General features: G+C 39.1%; 1 protein-coding gene across 2 annotated transcripts; it reads right to left on the bottom strand.

Moving 5' to 3' along the window:
• Window positions 1-1,554: 1,554 nt before the first annotated feature.
• LOC113539578 (NADH-cytochrome b5 reductase 1) lies at window positions 1,555-22,747 on the bottom strand. Of its 2 annotated transcripts, XM_026935410.3 has the most exons (9): window positions 22,495-22,747; window positions 10,412-10,558; window positions 9,783-9,855; window positions 9,592-9,698; window positions 9,357-9,486; window positions 9,178-9,261; window positions 8,979-9,064; window positions 2,334-2,433; window positions 1,555-2,218 (listed from the first exon to the last, which is right to left on the bottom strand). In XM_026935410.3, the coding sequence occupies exons 1-9, from the start codon at window positions 22,507-22,509 to the stop codon at window positions 2,046-2,048; spliced, it is 915 nt and encodes a 304-aa protein (XP_026791211.1). In that variant the 5' UTR covers window positions 22,510-22,747; the 3' UTR covers window positions 1,555-2,045. The 2 variants fall into 2 exon arrangements, with proteins under 2 accessions (XP_026791211.1, XP_034170192.1); XM_034314301.2 differs by lacking the exon at window positions 10,412-10,558.
• Window positions 22,748-23,623: the final 876 nt, after the last annotated feature.

Genomic DNA, 23,623 nt, shown 5'->3' with positions numbered 1-23,623 from the left:
TTTTACAACGGATACCCATCCTGACGCAACCCTTTCCAAATTTATTGGGGCTTGGGACCGGCACTGAGAGCGCACTGTTGCACGCAACCCCAGTGGCTGGGGTTGGTTCCCTGGCCGGGAATCGAACCTGGGCCGCAGCGGTGAGAGCGCTGTGGCGTAAGCACTAGTCCTCCAGGGACCCCAATGTATTCTATTTGTAACAGTGTTACAAAATAAATTGTTAACAGTGTGACGAGATATATTGGGACACTTTTTGACTTTCCACACTAAGCTTTCTTGCCATTCATATAGGATAATACCACGCATACTACCCTTCGAAAGTATTGGAACGGAACTGAAAATGTGTTAAACAACTTAGAACATGGCACCTTTTGTTTCAACCCACCCATTTTTGAAGTGATCAAAAATATTGAAACATGTGACTGCCAGGTCTTTCTTGTTGGCCAAGTGTGCCCTGTTAGATTGATTGTTTAAACAATTAAGAGCTCTGAATGTCTACTCTTGGTTTGAGCCTGTGAAGACTGCATTTATTGTTCAAAAACAATAAACCAATTTGAAGACTAGACAGCTGTTTGGGAGAAAAGCAAGCCATTTTGAAGCTGAGAAAAAAGGGAAAATTGATCAGAGCCATTGCAAAAGCACTGGCCATAGCCAATACAACATTTCAAAATGTCTTGAAAAAGGAAGAAACTAACAATCAGACATCAAACAAGGAAAACAACAGTAGTTGATGACAGCAACATTGTGAGAGCTGTGAAGAGAAACCCAAAACCAACAGTCAGTGTGCTCTGCTCATGATCAAAAGCATACTCATCAGTCAAGCATGGTGTAGGTAGTGTCTTGACTTAGGCTTGCATGGCTGCTTCTGGAACAGGCTCATTAATCTTTATCGATGTAACTCATGATAGCAGTAGTAGAATGAATTCAGACGTCAATAGAAGCATTCTGTCTGCCAATTTACAGACAAATGCATCCAGTCTAATTTGGAGGATCTTCTTCATGCAGTGTTGGGCAATAGTCATTGGGCTTTGTATTAAATTGTAAGAAAATATACACTCACTTTCCACTTTATTAGGAACACCTGCACATTCATGCAGGTATCTAAACAGTTAGTCATGTGGCAGCAGCACAATGGAAAAAATCATGCAGATAAAGGTCAAGAGCTTCAGGTAATGTTCACATCAAACATGAGAATGAAGAAAAAGTGTGATCTCTGTGACTTTGATTGTGGCATGGATGTTGGTACCAGATGGGCTGGTATCTATATCTATCTATATACTTGTGTTCTCCAGGATCTACTGGTAGAGCTGCCTTCTCCTGAAGAAATAATCCTACCTGTAGAGGATATTAGAGAATCAGGAAAGTAAGTAACCCTGTTACTTACTACAAATCATTTAATTAATATTATAAAATTGTTATAAAATGTATAAAATGTTAGCTTGTACAGCCATGTTTGTTAAGCTCACATCATATGGTAACTGTGATAATTTTGTTAATGGCTTTTTGTTCATATCATTACAATTTGCATTCATAGGAAAAATAAATGCCAATGTCTCTTTTTTCCATATTCATATATTTTGGTCAAATAAATTCAATACAGACAGAATGCAGAAACAGTGATTATAGCAAAAATATCCAACTGGAGATGTCATTAAAATCAAAACATATCAAGTGCATATCAGCATAAACATTTTGTGATAACAACCTAAATGCTCACTTGGCTGAGTGAAACACCGAATATAGCTCTAAACAATAAAAAATTAAAGGCACCAGTAATGTCAGGGTGGCAGTTTGAAGCAGCTAATACCATACATTCATGTTCATGCTGTTCATGAACACCAAATGGTTAATTTGAAATATCTGTACTGGAGCTTACATAGTATTTGAGATCTGATCTGATCAGATTCTCAGTGTTACAGTGGTGAGTCTGCTTTGTGAGGCCCACTGAAAATAGTGTGTGCATATGGAAATGCTTTGAAGATTGTGTTTTTAGTAACTCTGGGCTGTATTTGTAGCAACTTTGGGCTGAGCACAGAGGCTATTGGTTAATAGGTAAAGCGTTGATTCTGCCTATAGCCCAACTTATCCAGATTGGGGTTGCAGGCAAACTGGATCATTGGAGGTGGCCCACACATGAGGATCATACAGTCATCACTGGGGTCTGGAAGATGCTCCTGGATCATGTCTGCATCAATGAAGCCCAAACTGTACTCCCAGTCTACATTCAGGACACACACACACCAGAGTAAACATGTAAAAACGAGTATAATTAAAAGTGGCAGAAATGAATAGTGATAGGATAGTGGTAGAAAACTAGTCTGAAGAGCAGGTACCTGCAGGAGCCTGATCCACTGTGAACCACAGCTTAAATTTATCTGGATGTCTGGCTTGGATCTCTTCAAGCTCATCCCTCAGGAGGATATCCTTCTCAGTCTGTTGTAAGTAATTACAAAGGGATGACACCCCCCACACACAGACACTACATGCACACACTTTTCATTTTCATTGTCAATTTTCATTGCCTGCCAACTCCAATGAAAAGTAAAATTAAAAGAAGTGTATAATTGATAGTATCAGGAACAAAATACTGGATGTTCAACCTTTGACAGCATCCTGTGATCTAGTCCAGCCTAAAGCTCCACATTTAGTCCTAAAATGCTTTACAGGTATAGAACAGGAAGAGCTTTATAAACTTATCAGCACGGCTAATTCAACAACATGTTTGTTAGATCCAATCCCAACTAGATTGCTGAAAGAAGTGATACATACAGCTGTAGAGCCTCTTCTCAACATTATTAATTCCTCGTTATGTTTAGGTCACGTCCCAAAACCTCTCAAGTTAGCAGTTATTAAGCCTCTTCTTAAGAAACCTAAACTAGACCCTAATGAATTATCAAATTACAGACCAATACTAGAAAAGGTTGTGTCTGCTCAATTATGCTCCTTACAGGAAAACAATATCCTGGAAGAATTTCAATCAGGTTTCAGGCCCCATCATAGCACAGAAACTGCGCTAGTAAAAATCACAAATGACTTGTTTTTAGCCTCGGACCAAGGCTGCATCTCAATATTAGTCTTACTTGATCTTAGTGCTGCATTCGACACTATAGATCATAACATTCTCGTAGATCGCTTACAAAATCACATAGGTATTCAGGGACAGGCATTAAAATGGTTTAGATCCTACCTGTCTGATCGATACCATTTTGTAGATTTAAATGGAGAACTATCCAGTGTAATGCCAGTGAAATATGGGGTTCCACAAGGACCAGTTTTAGGACCTCTGCTATTCTCAGTTTACATGCTTCCCTTGGGTAACATCATTAGAAGACTTGGGATTAGTTTCCATTGTTATGCTGACGATACCCAGTTATACATCTCATCAAAACTAGATGAAATAAATAAATTGTCTAGATTAACTGAGTGTGTTAAAGATATAAAAGATTGGATGACTGATAATTTTCTATTACTAAATCCTGATAAGACAGAAATATTACTTATTGGTCCAAAAATCAGTACACAAAAGCTCTCACAATTCAACTTGCATTTAGAAGGATGTGCTATTACTACTAGCTCGACAGTGAAAGACCTGGGCATAATACTAGACAGCAACTTGTCTTTTGAAAATCATATTTCCAATATTACTAAAACAGCCTTCTTCCACCTTAGAAACATTGCCATGCTTAGGAACATTATCTGTATCTGATGCAGAAAAGCTAGTTCATGCATTCATGACCTCCAGACTGGACTATTGTAATGCATTGCTAGGTGGTTGTCCTGCATCTTCAATAAACAAGCTACAGTTAGTCCAGAATGCAGCCGCCAGAGTTCTTACTAGGCCAAGAAAAGATGATCACATAACCCCAATATTATCATCCCTGCACTGGCTACCTGTTAAGTTTAGAATTGATTATAAACTAGCACTACTTATGTACAAGGCTCTAAATGGTTTAGCTCCCACATATCTAGCCAGTCTTCTAACACATCACAATCCACCACGCTCCTTAAGATCTCAAAACTCCGGACTTCTGATAGTTCCCAGAATATCAAAGTCTTCAAAAGGGAGTAGAGCATTTTCGTATTTAGCTCCTAAACTTTGGAAAAGCCTTCTTTACAGTGTTCGGGGCTCAGACACAGTCTCCCAGTTCAAACGTAGATTAAAGACATATATCTTTAGCCAGGCTTACACTTAACACACCCCATAACCTTGTACTTCAGTACATCTGATTAACTGCACATTATGATTTAGGGCTTACTAATATTATGAACAGCAGCTACGCTAATTCCTTTCCACTTGTTTCCCTTCTACCCATCCCGAGGCACATAGAGATTGTGCCAGCTCCAGTAGACAGAGGCCAACCCTACGAGGATCCTGAGGCATCCAGAGATGGACCTGCTCCAGCTGGTTTCTGCCTCGTGAGGATTTGGGTATTCAAAGCATGGCTGCCAACCCTATGTGGACTTTGAGGAAGACAACAACCTCCAAATTAATATACACATAAAATTCTACATAACTATAATTAAATGCAGAAAGAACATTGTTCATATCACACTCTCCAGTGTCACCCAAATGAGGATGGGTTCCCTTTTGAGTCTGGTTCCTCTCAAGGTTTCTTCCTCATATCATCTAAGGGAGTATTTCCTTGCCACAGTCGCCTCAGGCTTGTTCACTAGGGATAATTTTGTCTAACATCTAGGACTGTTTGCATGTTTTTGTTTCTGTTTGCATGCTTTTTGTTTCTTATGTTCTGTAAAGCTGTTTTGAGACAATCTTCATTGTTAAAAGTGCTATACAAATAAAATAGAATTGAATATATTGATAAACAATGGGCCTCATTTATCAAGCTGGATATGAACAGATTTATTCGTAAATCATTCGTAGGAGGCATTTACACAAGAAATCTGGTATTCGTGAAAGTCCCGTAAATTTGGAAAAACATTCATATCCTACTCTTGCTCCAGAGTGTGTGTAAATTTAGCCATAAGAAGACTAACTAGTGTAAAACTGGTTTAATACAGTCAACCACAAGACTCTCTTGTTCATCCTCATGAGTCTTGGAATTTGTGGCACAGCATGGCAATGGTTTGGTGGACAAGGCTCAGTACTCAGTACGTCCACTTTTGTTCTCTCTCTATACCTGATCTCTTGGTGAGGTCATATCCTCACATGGGTTTTCCTACCACTGTCATGCAGATGACACTCAACTCATCCTCTCGTTCCCATCCTCAGACACTCATGTTTCCGCTCAGATCTCAGCATGACTGGCAGACATGTCATCATGGATGGCAGCTCATCAGCTGAAACTTAATCCCATGGTGATTCATCCCCATGTCAGGATCTTGTGACCTACTTGGACAACTCTCAGATCTCACCTTTGGTCATTGCAACCTTGGGTGGGTGGACAACCAACCATGGACCATGGACAACCAACTGTCCTTTTCCTCTCACACTGCTAATCTGACACTCTCATGATGATTTATCCTTTACAACATCAGAAGGATTTCAGAACATTAGAAGTGGCCATACAGGCCACTCGGGTGCTTGATCAGTCCCTTGTCATCTCCAGACTGGATTACTGCAACTTGGAGTAACAGCAGCTGCACAACTTGTTTTCAACTTTCCTAAGTTCTCCCACACCACTCCATTGCTACGCTCCCTCCACTGGCTTCCCGTAGCTGCCAGCATCAGATTTAAAACATGCCTACAAAGTCAAAAACAGGCCAGCACCCACCTACGTTAAAGCACTTATCACACCTCGCACTGCACCACGTTCCCGCTGATCATCTAGCACTGCTTGAGTGGTCCCACCATCTCTCAGGGTACAAGGAAGGCATGCATCATGACTCTTCTCTGTTCTGGCACCTAGGTGGTGGAACGAACTTCCCCTACATGTCCGAACAGCTGAGTCACTGGCAGTCTTCAAACAACGTCTAAAGACCTACCTCTTCCTGCAGTACTTAAATTAGCACTTTAATAAAAAAAAGTGTTGTCTGTGTGATTTTATTAGTATATTACCTCCCCAACAGAATTTTTAGACTGATAATATTCTTAGTCCGTGACCTAGTGAACCAGTATCAGGATGTATTTATTGATAAAGACTTCAAAGCACTTGTGTAAGTCACCCTGGATAAGGGCATCTGCCAAATTCCATAAATGTAAATGTAAAACTCAAATAATCGGCTTCAAATAATACAAATCGAGATGAGTTACTGAACTTTCTTATATAGATTCTACTGTCACATTTAAATTGTCGTGTATTTGTAGGTTACATACAGAAATTTAATTGCACTTTTGTGAAACCCAGTTGTTTCAGATTAATGGCATTAACTAAAGAAATATTAAATATGAAAAAAAAAAAAAGAAGAAGAAAATAAAGGCATAAATTAAAACAAATAAGTCCAGTCATTTAATTAAGAATGCCGCTGTATAAAAGGAGGACAGATTGTATTCTAGTGTGCTACGGACCATTTGCTTCCTGCAGACACATGCCCTTCTGCTTTTCTAACATGGCATCATAGAGGGAGGGCGGGATTTCTGGCTGAGAGTAGCCAAAATACTTTGCTTATAATAATAATAATAATAATAATTAAAGCTGCAGACTCGGTGAGCCACACATTCAGAGACACGCTACAATTGTTGCCTAAGCAATCACAGAAAAGGACAGCCATAACTTTAGGCAAAGGGATTCAAGAGTGATTTGTAGTTTCACTCATGATGTGTATGTTTTGAACATGGACAGTGGTGGAATTCTCTGACTGTAGCAGGAAAAGTCTACATGACCTGTCAGTTGGGCAGCAGGGTGGCATTGCTGCAGCATTGTTTAGACAGGTGTCAAGATGATGTGAGATGATTTGGGAAGATTGGACAAAATTTGGAGGAGGAGTAGCAAAAATGGCAGTTAGATGTAAAGCATTTTTAGCATGTTATTGTTACTTTTGACCAGTAGGTAGCACTGCCACAAAATTTGTTGCATAGCCTCAGGTCATGGTCCTGAAGATGCATACCAAGGTTTGTGTCAGTGAACAAAGTCGTTGCTAGCTTCGCTGTCAGATTCGTTGACCCACTACAGACAAACCATTTGGAGTATTCAAAATTCTTTTGATAACTTTTGTAAGGCTTACTCTGAAAATTGTGTGTGCCAAATTTGGGCATGATTGGAGAAAATTTGTAGGAAGAGTAGCGAAAAAACAGTTTTTAACAAAATCCAAGATGGTCGACAGGAAGTACACTTGAATTTAATTTCAGATGTTGGAATGTGTTCACTTCTGCATACTCCAGGGAATTATGGGAAAAATGAACTGTGAATTTAACACAAACTTCAAATGATATAAGGAAAAAAATTAAAGTTGTTATAGTTTTTCACCACAAGGTGGCTCAGTCACAAAACTTCTTGGGTACATTCAGGGCATAGTCCTGAAGATACTTATCAGGTTTTGTGATGATACGTAGATGCATTGCTGAGATACACCCTCACATCCTGTTTTTTTTTTTGCATTTGCCAGTGTGTTACAGGAGAATGAGTAAGAATATCAAAATTCCTTAGATATCTTTTGTTCAGGCAGACTTCAAGATGATGTGAGCCAAATGTGCTGAAGATTGGACAAAATTTGGAGAAGTGGCAAAAATGGGAGTTAGATGTAAACATTTTTGGCATGTTATTGTAACTTTTGGCCAGTAGGCGGCGCCATCAGGAAATTTGTTGCTGAGCTTCAGGTCATGGTCCTGAAGATGTCTACCAAGTTTTGTGTCAGTCAAATTTGATACAATGGTGGCACTAGAGTGTTGGCAACACTTGGCCCAAATTTGGTCAAAATGTTCCTTAGACCCTCCCCAATCAGTGTGCCAAATTTCACAACTTTTTACAAGACAGTTCTATGGGCTGCCATAGAAGAAGCCAGAAGAAGAATAACATAGAATAACAATAGGGTGCCTATGCACCTTCGGTGCTTGGCCCCTAATAATAATAATAATAACAATAATAATAATAAAAATAAAATTAAACATATCAGTTTCTCTGTGTGATGTGCTTGATGTCCATGATCACCTGGGTACAGTAGCTATATATTTAGCTGTTATGTATATGTAGCTGTTTTCATGTCAAACCATTTTCTTTTCACCTCTCTTAATTCACATCTAATTCACTTTTTCTGTAATTTGGCTCCAGATTTTGACTTTTCAGGTGCTGCTATGCTGTTAAATTGTACGTACAGCAATCAGCCATAACATTAAAACCACTGACAGGCGATGTAAATAACACTGATTTTCTCATTACAGCTGTCAAGGGGTGGGATATATTAGACAGCAAGTGAACAGTCAGTTCTTGAAGTTGATGTGTTGGAAGCAGGAAAAATGGGCAAGCATAAGGAGCTGAGCAACTTCGACAAGGGCCAAATTGTGATGGCTAGAGGACTGGGTCAGAGCATCTCAACTTACAGGACTTCAGGGCTCTGCTGCTAATGTCTTGGTGCCAGATACCACAGCACACCTTACAAGATCTTGTGGAGTCCATGCCTTGATGGGCAGAGCTCTGACAGGTGCCATTGTAATGAGATAATCAAATGTTATTCACGTCATCTCTCAGTGGTTTTAATGTTATGACTGATCGGTGTATTTTTATTGACAAAATTTTTATTGACAAAAATTGTCAAATAAGTATCACTTTTACCAGTTAGAAAGTATATTTTGCCTTTTGTGGATCAGCTTTGTGAGCTTTGCCTTTTATGGTGTTTTGTGGGTGACACTAGATGCCAATCAGCTGTGCCATTTACATGCTTGGTAATTTGTGATGCCATTCACACACAACTTTAGTACCAGATTGATAAATGAGGCCCAATGTTTCCATTACTAAAAATTACTCATTTTATAATGAGTAAAACCTTGTAAAACCTGATAAGTGATGAAGTACACATCTAGATTGAATGTTTAGGTCCAGTTTAAACAATCACCAGTATAAAAAAAAAAACATTAGGCAACACACCTGGTTGGCAAACAGCAACCTGCACTTAGTAGAATCACTAGGGCTCTTCATAATGTCACGGATTAGCTGCAGCATAGGGGTGATGCCTATATAAATGGAGAATGAGGACTTGCCGTAAAACATTCAGCTCCAAAATCATTCACTCTGTTTCTTTGTACAGAAAGCAAAATACATAGTACATGTATTGTATATACTGTACCTGTTCCACCAGCGATGAGACCCAGTGAACTGGCCTTCTTGATTTCAGCTGGGGACTTCTTATCAGCCTGTATGGCAAACTGCCCTGTTAGTTAGGAATGCACGTATAAAGTGAGGGCACAGTGCTTTGGAATATTCAATTAGACCACTTTTATCCACATAAATAGTAATAAGTCTTACCATTCCCTTTGTATTCGAGTAAGCCTCCTGGTCCTCTAACATTAATCACATCTCCAAGCTTCAAGCTCTCTAGGTACTGAGACATCTTTCCTCCTTCGGGAAACTTAGGGTTAACATTCTTAAAGTAGATCTGTAAAGTAATGTAAACCTATTAAATTTCTATTACTATATGGTATATATAATATACACATGAACACTGAGTTGAGATCAGCTTGTAGAAATGAGTGAACATTACCTTAACAACCAGATCAACAAATCCCTTGTCATCATCACTGGAGACAGGAGTGTAAGGACGCACAATCAGGTCTCCATCAATCCGGGCAGAGAGGTACACATGTTTTCCTTTGAAATACAAGAGGTGTTTTGTCACAAAACTACAGTGTGACAAGACATTTTTATAAAAAGTGGTACAATGTCAACACTTACCTACAGGCAGGCCTAGGACATGCTGTGGGCTTGGCAGGGCAAAACGAAACCTGCGTGTATCGTGGCTAATAACCTGAGACAGAAACATTTTGTACAGCACAACAGAATGACACAAAATGCATCTACCACATATGGCCAAAGGTTTGTGGACACCTGACTATCACACCCATATGTGCTGTCACATTCCAGATTTAGTCCCCCTTTGCTGTTATAACAACCTCCACTCTTCTGGTAAGGCTTTTGGAGTATGAATGTGGGGATTTGCCCATTCAGCCACAAGAGCATTAGTGAGGTCAGGCACTGATGTCAGTGAGCCTTCAGTTGGGTTGAATTCAGGGCTTTTTGCAGGCCAATCAAGTTCTTCCACTCCAACCTTGGCAAATGGCCCACGCTTCGTAATGGTACAGCATACAAAGCCATCATATACAATTGTGCACTTCCAACTTTGTGACAACAGTTTAGGGAAGGCCCACATTTGGGTGTGATGGTCAGGTATCCACAAACCTTTGGCCATATGGTGTATGTATCTTATTAAAAAAAAAAAGTCTAGGCATTGAAATGCCACATTCAGTGAGTTACAGAAAAAGAAAAACAAATAGTCAGTGAAAAATTTATAGATGGTGCAGTACCTCTTTGTCAATAAGTCTCAGTTTGTATTTTTCAGAGGGGTCAAGCAAGGTGACCAGTGGTTTCTTCTTTTTGCCAAGGTACAAGTATCCTAGTAGAGCAACAGTTGAGAACACCAACACTCCAGCTGTCACTGCTACAGCAGTAGTCTGAAAAAGCACTTTAATGTCAGGCTCACTTGCATAAGCAATCCACCTGAACACAGGAACCATTTGCTTGTTTGGATTTGCAACATTTGCAACAGGCAGGAAACTGCAGGGTGTCCCAATGTATCAAAAACAAACTAAACAAAGGAGCACGTTTATGCCAGTATGTGTATTTGTGTTTGCTTGGTGGATGTGCTGCCCACCCCACGTGAGTGAGGCCTAATAGGGACTGGATGAACATGTGCAGATTTTTAACTAGAGTCAGGGCCATAAGTATTTGGAAAGTGACACAATTTTCATAATTTTGCCTCTGTACATCACTACAGTGGATTTGAAATGAAGCAATCAAGATGTGATTGAAGCGTAGACTTTCAGCTTTAATTCCAGGGGTTTAACAAAAAATATTGCCTTAACCGTTTAGGAATTACAGCCTTTTTTTTTTTTTTTTTTTTTTTTTAAATAACAGTCCCTACATTTTGCCTGAAATCTGGAACCCATGGACATCACCAAATGCTGAGTTTCCTCCCTTTGCCAGGCCTTTACTGCAGCTGCCTTCAGTGGCTGCTTGTTGTTGGGTCTTTCTGCCTTCAGTTTTGTCTTCAGTAAGTTTAAGTGTAAAGCATGCTCATGGGTTGAGGTCATCTGACATTTAAGAACATTTAATGTCTTTGCCTTGAGAAGCTCTTGGGGTGTTTTCATGGTATGTTTTGGGTCATTATCCATCTGTACCATCCTATCAGTTTTGCAGCACTTGACTGAATCTGAGCAGAAATTATAGCTCTATACGCTTCAGAATACATTCTGCTACTTCTATCAGCAGTCACATTGTCAATAAACACCAGTGACCCAATCTTGCATCAGAACTGGTCAGGCTTTTTTTTTTTTTTTTTTTTTTTTTTAAAAACAAGCTCTAATCTGGCCTTTCTCTTCTTGAATATTACCAGTGGTTTATATCTTGAAGTAAACTGCCTGTATTTACATTCATGAAGGCATCTCTTGATTGTAGACTTTGACAATAATATGTCTACCTCCTCCAGAGTGTTTTTGGCTTGGCTAGATGTTGTGAAGGGGTTTTTCTTCAACATGGAAAGAATTCTGCATTCATCTACTTTAGTTGTCTTCTGTGGTCTCCCAGGCCTTTTCGTGTTTCTGAGCTTGCTAGTGCATGCTTTCTTTTTAAGAATGTACCAAATTGTTGATTTGGCCACTCCAAAAGTTTCTGCTTTCTCTCTGATAGGCCTGTTTTACAGCCTAATGATGGCCTCTTTCAATTGCATTGACACCTCTTTGGACCGCAAATTGAGATTTCCCATGAACAGCTATCAAATGCAAATTCAACACTTGGTATCAACTCCAGACCTTTTATCTCCTTAATTTGTCATAAAATAACACAGTATCACGCCACAGCTTTCCCTGAAACTGCTTATTAGTCAATTGTCCAATTACTTTTGAGCCTGTAAAAATGGAGGGACTCATCAAATGGCTGTAATTCCTAAAAGGTTAATGTAATATTTTTGTCAAACCCCTTGAATTAAAGCTGAAAGTCTACACTTCAGTCACATCTTGATTGCTTCATTTCAAATAAATTGTGATGGTGTACAGAGGCAGAATTACGAAAATTGTGTCACTGTCCAAATACTTATGGACTGTATATACAGTCATTTATGCACAATGTTTACTCAGTGCTTTCTACCCATAACTTGTTTTAGGTGGTGGGCCACCTAAGTCTCAACATTTGTCTTAGTCTTTGAGTTGAATGATCCCTGGCTTTGATTTGAGTAAAAACTGGCTCATACATACTTAATTTTTTTGTGATTACAATGGTGATTTGTTGGCATTCTGAATTTTCATAGATATTTTTTGTAAACTCTATAATGTTTTAAAGCTATTCAGGCAGACACCATCGGCTACTAAATAAAAAAATGACCAGTCAGTGGTCTCACATTGTCTTTTTTTTCTTAGTCAGCAAATCACCACCAGCATAGCAAACTCCAGAAATAGAGAGCTGTGTTAGCGCTTAGATTTTCTCACAGAGATAGATACACAGGCATTCTAGTTTAAACAGCTTGCTATGCAAAGGGATTCAACATAAAGTTTCCCTTATGTTTATGTTATGTTAGGTATATACACCGATTAGCCATAACATTAAAACCACTGACAGGTGAAGTGAGTAACATTGATTATCTTGTTACAGTGGAACCTGTCAAGGGGTGGGATATATTAGGCAGCAACAGTCAGTTCTCGAAGGTGATATGTTGGAAGCTGGAAAAATGGGCAAGCATAAGAATCAGAGCAACTTTGATTTATGCCAAATTGTGATGGATAGATGACTGGGTCAGAGCATCTCCAAAATGGCAGGTCTTGTGGGGGTGTTCCTGGTATGCAGTGATTAGTACCTACCAAATGTGGTCCAACGAAGACCAACCGGTGAACCAGCGACAGGGTTTGGGCACCCAAGGCTCACTGATGTGCAAAAATTGTTCAGGAATTTGGTTTGAGGAACGTGACAAAGAGTTCAAGGTGTTGACTTGGCCTTCAAATTCCCCAATCCGATCAAACATCTGTGAGATGTGCTGGACAAAAAGTCTGATCCATGGAGGCCGCACCTCACATTTTCAGGGGTCAGAGGTTTCAAACTCAAATTCTGCCTGGGCCACATCAGCATGTTTGTGACACCCTGAAAGGCTATAATCAAAGTCTATGATTTTTTTATTATTATAAGAGTAATAATAATATATATTTAACATATTCTATTGATTAATAACAATAACCTAAGCTCTGAAATTACAATAGGACCTATTAAAGTGTATGCACTATTAGCTAATAAAATTTCTTATAGGCCTACTGATTATAATACAAGTTTTTTTTTTTTTTTTAAATGAACCCATTCCTTTGTTTAGTCACATTTTATTAGACACCAGCTGCTGTGATGAGAAATAGGAAAGGAATTGCATTCATCCTGTTTGAAAGCTACTAGTCATATAGCTACAAGCACAGGTATGGAGGTGAGAGCTGGTGAAGTAGCCTGCTGGAGTTTAGTGCAAAAGAAAAGTAGATCAGAATTTAAAATATAAGGTGTAATTTTCCCTGATTATTAACATTATTTTAACCTTTTTCAGTGGAACTGTCATAAATGTATTTTATGACAATGTTATTATTGAAAGACTGTTTACTGGTGCCTTAAATGATTAAATAACAAATTTGTCATCACTGCTCCTACTATGGTCTGACATCCACCTGAAATACACGAGTGCATCACACTTATCAGTTTAATTGTACAGTTGTGATTTTATTTTGTATATTTCCTCGTCCCACCAAAATTAATTTCTGCTTACTGCTTACCATTTTTAGAGTGTGACTTACATCAAGCGGAGCATACAGGCATTGATTTTAAGCCGCATTTCAGCACTGCAAGATGTGAGCCCACGCACGCTGTATAATGGACGTCACTACACTACAGATCTGCGGTAAATTCTGCATAGTGTGAAAATGTTGAGCAGTAGTGTACTACTAGCCATTTTTGTATTAATTTTTTAGAAGTTTATGCGGGACTTATGTTTGACTCGTGCTAAAAGTGTATAAAGTTTTTTATATAACTTAAAAGTAAATATAACATTGAGAAATTTGTCACTGTTCACCTCCAGCCTCATAGTAGTCCACACTGATAAGGCGTCTTGTATTGCGAAGGAGAAAAGAACCACAAGCACATAAGTCTCAGTCACACTTCACATTTGAAGAGATAGCTAAAGTCATCAAACAGACTTCACAAATGGAAGTCACCTGGCCCAGACAAGCTGCAAGATTCTGGCTCAAGTAACTCTCTGCCCTACATTCAGGGCCAGGGCCATAAATGATACAATCTAGGATACAGTCATTAATATCTGGAACCACCTTCCTACTCTCAAAAGGAAAGGACACAAAGGACCCAAAGAACTACCATCCAATCACATGCTAGCCCACTTTCTACAAGCTACTCATGGCTGCACTGACCAACTGCATCTACCTTCACCTGCTCATATCTTATGCATCATGTAAGAAAAAGAAAAATATTGAAAATCAAAGTAAATTAGAACAAAAGATTAGGGAATTAGAGAAACTAATAGCAATCAACCCCACAGAATGCACAGAAACGGAATTAAGGAAACTCAAACTAGAATACAATGACCTTATAAACACAAAAACTCAATTCCTACTACAAAGACTCAGGCATGAAAACTCTGAATTTAATAATAAACCTGCAAAATGCCTAGCAAACCTCTTAAAATGAAATAAAGAAAAAACAACAATCCCAATTATCAAAAAGCAGGAAAGACCATACAAATCCCAGAGGCAATTAATAACACATTTAGATCATTCTTTCAAGACCCGTACTCATCACTTGCAGATCCACACATGGAAGACATCACTAATTTCCTAAATAATATCAACCAACAAAAATTAACTGAAGAAAACGCAAATTCCATAGACAAACCAGTAGAACCAGAAGAGATCTGCAAGGTCCTTAACAACATGCCTAATAAAAAAGTGCCAGGTCCTGATGGTTTTCCGGCCGAATTCTATAAACAGTTCTGGACTATTTTGGCTCTACTATTTAACAGATTATTTTCTGAAATTAAACAGAATATGACACTACCAACAGAGATGAATACCACCAGTATATCACTTCACCTAAAACCCAATAAAGACCCCACATTACCTTCTAGTTACTGTCCTGAATCACTAATCAAAATAGACACAAAAATAAATATAGCTGCAAGCAGCAATTATAGAGTCAATACCAACATAGGCAAAGTAGGTGCTGAGGAAGCATCAGAGCATGACCAACAGTTCAGTTTGGTCTAGCAACATGAAATCCATAACTTATTGCTGGCATGGATGGAAGATGATTCAAGTCAAATTTGATGGTCTAATCAAATTTGATTTCCATGAAAATTGGACGAACAGTCTAGGAGGAGTTTGAAAAAGTAGATTTTTCAGGAAATTCAAAAGGGCAGACAGCAAGTTTGGCTGACCATGACATAACTGGTCATTATTCTCGGCATGATCCAAGGAATCTATCAAGACCTCATGACAATCAACAAAAGGAATCAAAAGCTATTAGCATTTTTTGAATTATAATTTTTGACCACAAGGCGGTGCTGCCCTGAAACTTTCTGTATACCTTCATGGCATGGTGCCTATGACGCATAACGATTTTCATAATGACACACCAAGACATTTGTAAAATACTGCATTTTACGTCTAAATTCAAAATGGCTGACACACAAAATGGCTGACATAGGAACATTTGATATCATTCAACTTGGTATGCCGCAGAGAATCTATGGAGACCAGTTTCAAGATTTTATTACAAACCATTCACAAGTTATATGAAAATATGCTTTTTTCATATCTTGTGAGCACTGGGTGGTGCTGTTCCGAAACTGGGCAGGTACCCTCAAGTCATGATGTCTATGACGTGTACTAAGTTTGGTTTGAAATAGTGATGGGTCGTTCTTGAACGATTCGTTCATTTTGAACAAATCTTTAATGTGACTCGGGAAGAACGAGTCGTCTCGGCAAGCGATTCGTTCAGTCGCGCATTCGCAACATCCTATGGGTTCTGTACTGGAATTAGTTCACCTGTTTCGAGTCTTCGGGTTTGAGTCGTTCGATCATCACGTGACAGCCCCATAAGCTTAACCAATGCAGTCTGAGCCGGAAAGAGAATTGATTAGTTCATCTCTCGTGTAACACATAACATTTTAATTATATTTTGCTAAAATGAACTAAATGAACAAAATGACTCGAAAAAAAGATTCGTTCATTTTGCTGAATGAGACTCAAAGGTCCGAGTTGGTAAAATGATCCAAACTTCCCATCACTAGTTTGAAATGCTAAAGTGTTACGGAGATATAGTCTCATGTACATTTTGGCATGCTCGTCTGCGAAGTCAGTTGTGCGTTATTCAAGAACGATTTGACTAATCGACTTGAATTCCATAACTTTTTGTCCACGTGGTCTGAAAGAGGAGTTTGAAGAAGTATGTTTTTCAGAAAATTCAAAATGGCAGAAAATCTAGTTGGGCAGATATCCGAGGAAAAAAGAAGTTTCTTTCTAGCCTTTACTTTATTTCAAAAGATAGTAGCATAAACATGACTGAAACTTTGACCTGTTGGTGGCACTAGAGGGCTTGAAATAGCGACTCCAAATTTGCTATGGTAACATTTCATACTGTCCTCTATCTGTGTGCCAAATTTCATAACTTTCTGATGTACGGTTCTATGGGCTGCCAGAGACTCAAGAGCGGAAAAAGAAGAAGAAGCAATAGGTGCCTACACACCTGCGATGACTGGCCCTTAAATAACAAATACAAGGGGGGTCTTCACCCCTTCAGTGCTTGACCAATAATAAGCAAGACCCAACTAATAGAAATGAACCAGTTATTCCTTCAATAAATCAACCCAGATCAAACTGATTCATTAAAAACAGTCAGCCACAATATTACCTCACTAACCAACTCCAGTATATAATCAAATGGATAAAACCCAGTCAGACAAACAAGATTCGGCTAGAGGCAGAACAGGCATTATGCAATGAAAGCAGAATCTCACACCTACCATTCATCAGTACAGCTATCAAAGGCCACCCCTGCTTCAAAAGTCCAACAACTGCAGCAACTTTAACAGCTTGGTGGAAATTTTATAAAATTATAAATTCACCATTTCGACTACCTGAACACACTCACATATGGCACAACCCCGAATTTGCAAACACCGTGAAGATAAACATCTCCATATGCGTAGAAAAAGGCATTAAGCAGCTTAAACGCAAAACAGCACCTTTACATCATTTCCATATCTAGACGAGAAGCATGGACTAGAAAATAATTTCCTTGAATTTCTGCAACTCAGTTCCATTATATGTTCTAAAATCAACCTAAAGGACATCATTTGACCTCCCCCATTAGTATCAGAACTACTGAATTTCTCACCACCAGCTAAAGTCTTATCCAAAACATATAAAATAATGTCCAAATCCAACTCAATTACCATAACATGTAAAAATGAGAAGATAACTTAGCAATCACACCCAGAGAAGAGTTTTGGCCACACATATTACAGAATATGTCCCTCATAGCTAATAACACTAGTCTACACCTGATACAATACAAAATAATCTACAGAACTCACTACACAGGTTGTAGGATGTATAGAATGGGCTACAGGGAATCCAACATCTGCACACAGTGCACACAAAATACACCAGATGACTACATACATGCCATATGGGACTGCACACCAGGGAAGCACTTCTGGAAACAAATTACTTAGGAACTATCTCGTTTTCTAAATAGATCCATCCCACTCTCCCTTCACTATGCTTACTCAGAGATACATCTGGGATCAGCATCACAAAGGAAAACACAACAGTCTTTTCTTACAGCACTAACCATTGCCAAGAAAACCATATTAACAAACTGGAAATCAAAGAATAACCTTAATAACACGCATTGGAAAAACTTAATAATCAACTATGTAACAAAGGAAAAACACTCTGCCTCAATCAAAAATAAAACTAAAAGGTAAAAGAAAAAAGCTACAGTCACTTGCTCAAGAATGGAATTAAGAAGAGAAAACTGTAATGATCATCTGCTGGTGAGTAGGATGGCTGTAACAATCATAAAGAAACACAAGAGGAACCTGGGTATGGCATGAATAGACTACAGAAAGGCATACGGCAGCTTGCCCCATACCTGGATGGTTGCAGTCATGAACATCTACCGAGTATGCCCAATCACTTGGCTTGTAGAAGAGTCTATGAAAAAATGAAAGACCAAGATGTGGCTGTAGTATGCTTGAGATCACATCCGAACAGGAAACATCAGTTTTTCAAGGTGAATCACTGTCTCTGTTGCTGTTCTCTCTAGCACTGATTTCGCTAACCAATATACTGAACAGTCAAGGCATGGTATTTGAGATTTATGACAACAGCAAGGTTAGCCACCTGCTCTACATGGACGAACTGAAGCTATTCACCAAGGACGAAGATCAGTTGCAACAAGCCCTTATGAGTGTGAAAGCACTCAGTGATGACATCAAAATGGTTTTGGCCAAGACAAATGTCCTACTACAGTTGTCAAACCTGGCAAACTAGCCAAAATCCAAAACATCCAGCTGAATAACCAGACAGTGATCAGGAATCTGGACACCGATGAATCATATAAGTACCTGGGCATCACGAAACAACATAACTATAGAGTGCACCAGATACTCAAGGTAAAACTTAACTCTAAAAACAAAGTGACAGCAATCAACACTCTAGCTGTCCCAGTTGTGGCCTACAGTTTCGCAGTATTCGATTGGGTGAGAACAGACATCCAGAGGATGGATCGTACGATATGTAAATTCCTAACAATAGGGAGTATCCATCACCCGAAGGCTGACATTGAAAGACTTTACATCAAGAGACGGAGGACGTAGACCAGTCAAACTGGATTCTGCAACTCAGCCATTGTCAGCCTAAGCAAGTACATCAAGCTATGCAAAAACAAGTTCACTAGGCTAGTGAGAGATCATGATGCCAGCAAAGTAAGGTACTCTCTCCAGAAAGAAGCCAACAAGATCAAAGAGAAATACTTGAAGCAAGGGACCATCACTATGAATGTCTAAAGCCAGCTGAAACCTTGCATTGAGAGGGAAAAGAGAGAACTGCTTCAAGCCAGCAACCCACTGACATCACCAAACTGCTGCATTCTTCTTTTGTTCTTCTTTTCCAGGCTTGTACTGCAGCTTCTTTCAGTTATTGTTTGTTTTGTGGGGTTTCACCCTTCAGGAGGTGAAATGCATGCTCAATTGGCCAGTCTAAAACCTTCCACTTTTTTCCCCTGATTAAGTCCTTTCTTGTTTTGGCAGTGTGTTTTGGGTCATTGTCTTGCTGCATGAAGAAGTTCCTCCCAATTAGACTGCATGCATTTCTCTGAAAATTGGCAGACAGTGTTTCTGTAGACTTCTGAATTCATTCTGCTCCTACCATCATGTGTTACATCATCAATAAAGATTAGTAAGCCCATTCCAGAAGCAGCCATGCAAGCCCAAGTGATGATATTACCTCCACTATGCTTGACCAATGAGCTCGTAGGTTTTGAATCATGAGCAGATCCTTTCTTTCTCCACACTTTGGCCTTTCCATCACTTTGGCAGAGATTAATCTACAATAGAATTGGACTTGCCATTCCAATACTTTCCCACTCTTCTGGGAAGGCTTTCCACAAGATTTTAAACCATGGCTGTGGGGATCTGCCCATACAGCCCCAAGAGCAGCCACAAGAATGCTGGCAGGTCAGGCACTGATGTTAGGTGATAAGGCCTGGGGCAGAGTCGGCATGCCAAAGATATTCAGTGGGGTTGAGGTTGGGGCTCTGTGCAGGCCACTTGAGTTCTTTCACTCCAACTGTGGCACACCATGTCTTCAAGGACCTTGCTTTGTGCACAGGGGCACTGTCATGCTGGAACATGTCTGGGCCCCTTAGTTCCAGTGAAGCAAAATTGTAATGGTACAGCATACAAAGACATCCTATACAAAGTTGGAAGCACACTGTAGCAACAGTTTGGGAAGGACCACATATGGATGTGATTGTCAGGCATCCACAAACTTTGTCATATAGTGTATATACATTTAAAAAACCAAGATGAGTAGGTGATTAAGAAATACTTTAGGCTGTGTTTGTAAGCTGCTGCTGCCACTGCGATATACAAGATCGGTAACATGAGAAATACATATGTTTATAAGATGCTATTGCTATATAATACATTTCATATCATTCATATGTGAGTTATGCTTTTCGAAAAATATGCAGAAATATTGCCAACATTATTCACCCTTTTAACAGAAATATTTTATACCTGGATACAAAAAGCCAGGGATTGATGAAATGAACGTTTTCGAGGCTTGGTCCTGCAAATAATTTGTGGAGATGTAACTTGCAAGTTTTGGTCTTTTCGTATTGACTAACTTGGGAATGGGCGGGGTTAAAAATAATACTGCAGCCAGCCACTAGAGGGCCTCAGACACATTTTGGCTTCATGTTTAAATCCCTGTTATGACGTGCACCCCCATACAACGTACACAATCATTGGTAGCGACTAGTGATGGGAAGTTCGGATCATTTTACCGACTCGGACCTTTGAGTCTCGTTCAGCAAAATGAACGAATCTTTTTTCGAGTCATTTCGTTCATTTTAGCAAAATATAATTAAAATGTTACGTGTTACTTCCCTAACACATCTGCTACTTACGCAAACGTTGATCACAATACAAACAAGACAAAACTATAATGCTATAAGAAACAGAAAACATTAATTCATTGTTTACCTGGATCTTTAGTCTATGATAAGCTCACCTCACCTCTTATCTGACAAGTCTTCAGGTCTGAGTCGCTCGTTCATCACGTGACAGCCCCATAAGCTTAACCAATGCAGTCTGAGCCGGAAAGAGAATTGATTAGTTCGTCTCTCGAGTCTTTCGTTCTTTTGTCACGTGACCACTTCCCGGATCAGTACCTCAGTCAGTAATACTATAACATAAAACTGTATTTTTTGTATGTTGGATCATATTTAGGAATTATCATAAAATTATCAAAAGATGTATAATAAGCATTTTCCTAGAAATAAAAAAGGTCTGTCCATTTCTGTCACTATGTTTTTGTTACTGTTCCTTGAAGATCTGTGGTGTTATGTTTTAATAATAATAATAATAATAATAATAATTACTATGCGTTTGTAAGGAAGGTTGTAAATTAACTAATTTCTCTATCCAATGCTGTCATGTCACTTGACAGAAGAACGAACGACTCGAAAGACTCGAGAGATGAACTAATCAATTCTCTTTCCGGCTCAGACTGCATTGGTTAAGCTTATGGGGCTGTCACGTGATGAACGAACGACTCAGACCCGAAGACTCGAAACAGGTGAACTAATTCCAGTACAGAACCTATAGGATGTTGCGCATGCGCGACTGAACGAATCACTCCCCGAGACGACTCGTTCTTCCCGAGTCACATTAAAGATTCGTTCAAAATGAACGAATCGTTCAAGAACGACCCATCACTAGTAGCGACAGATGTAAATACTTTGGCGCAGGAGTAGAAACCTACCACGCTGTTTTAGGGCCATGTTGGAAAAAAAGAAATTACAAGATTTCGAGAATAAAATCATATAAGTCCAGCATTTTATCATACGCTGATATGTACTAATTTGTCAAAGGATTATTTTATTCTCGTAACATTGCGACTTTTTCCTCTAAATATTACGAGTTTATTCTCGAAATCTTTTTTTTCAACGGTGGCCCTAAAACGCCGTCGTAAAAACCAGCCTGTTGCAAATGACATTAATGCACAGTCCCGCTGAGCTTATGATGTATGAGCACATGAACTGCAGAGCTATGTAGTAATTTCCCGAAAAACAATATTAATTGCAAATTAACACTATTTTAACGGTTAGCTGTGTTTGACAACAAGTTTTGATTTTACAGTGTGTAAAAGAAGAAACATTGCTTGCAAGAGAATTAGGTTAAGCGTTGTATTCAGTAAAACAGAAATCCAACGATGTATAATACATTTTATAACCGTTAGATTTTTAAAACTTTATTCATTCATTTTTACTTTTCCATATTATCGGGATATACTGCATCTATCTTGGCCATACCCCTGCAATTAAAGTCTTTATAGACGGCTCAGAATATGTATATAGCAAAATATCGTTAAAAGTTAGCGAAAAGTATGTTACAAGTACGAATATACTGACTAGCTAACATGGTGCCTGTGAAAACAAGCGGTCTGTAAACGTCACCCTACATTACTTTAAAGCCAAAAAGTAGTGTGATCGCTCAAAATTAGCTCTAATCCTCTGCCTTGTATATTTTGGCTACTTATATTATCTATCCAGATAGCTGGTTACTTACCATGGCGTACGTCATGACAGATAACTGGGATCACCAGCAAAATGAGATTTATTTACGGAATGCGCAAAACTAAACCAACGTATATACGTACAAAAAAGTAGGTGCGGCTGAACTGAGACTGCGTAGTCTGCGGAACAGGAGACGCCTTCGGCTGTAAACTAGGTGTCGAAGAAAATCATCACTGCGTCTAATTTGCGCAATGTCAACTGGCATTTGTACTCTATTTCCTGGCACGGTTGTCCTCCACAAGGGGCGTCGCTAGACCCTTTTCGCTTGGGCACGAGCCCCAGTAAAATTTTGCAGTACCCCAGTAAAATTTTCCTGATAAATCATTGTCTGATGAGGTAGATTACAGCAGATACGTCTAATAAGCTTCCCTATTCACTGAACGTTACATCATTTTAATTATTTAAAACATGAAAGCTGATTTGCCAGCTGAAGCGAAAATATCCTGCGCATCCTCTTCAATCATTCGCCTCGCCCTCCTCGCTGTGCTCCTCCTCCCTTCATTTTTCCCTTGGAAACTTCAAATTGCAGACAGACGATAACTCATAATACGGCATTGTAGCCGAGGAGAGGTAACTACCAGGCTAACGCTTATCACTGTATTAATGAGTAGTATGCTGATCTCTTCTAATTTGTCATTCTGCCACAAACGATGTGATTTAGTCATCAGCAATGAAAGAATTTTGAAGTGATTTGTTCATTTAGGGGGCTAGTTAGTTAGCTTGCTCACGAAAACGCTAGTGGTGGATTTAAGTTGTATTTATAGGTTTTTAAAAATGTGTTAGTTGCTCTGTTTGCTCTGTTTTGTTTTGCAGGCTGCATGTTTGGGGGAAAATGTCAAGCACAGTACACTGGCTAGCTGTGGGTTCACAAACTGGAAGAAAGCACTGGAATTATAGGGAACATGATAAAACACCAGCACATAAGGCTAGCATAAAATCTTGGAGATGTTACAAAAGCAGTGCAGTACATGAAAGTGTTATGAAACAGCTGCATGTAGCAAATGATTCAGAAATAAAAGAAGAGAATACCTCAGCCGTGTTGTTGCAGTTCTTGGGAAAACAAGGAATTCCTTTCTGTGGATACAGTGAAGGAGAGAACAGTCACAACCAGAGTGACTTCA

Source organism: Pangasianodon hypophthalmus, chromosome 20 (genome assembly GCF_027358585.1).
Source record: "Pangasianodon hypophthalmus isolate fPanHyp1 chromosome 20, fPanHyp1.pri, whole genome shotgun sequence".
NCBI classification, from domain to species: domain Eukaryota; kingdom Metazoa; phylum Chordata; class Actinopteri; order Siluriformes; family Pangasiidae; genus Pangasianodon; species Pangasianodon hypophthalmus.
The sequence above is the reverse complement of the archived record's forward strand: the minus strand, read 5'-3'. Positions and strand labels throughout refer to the sequence as shown.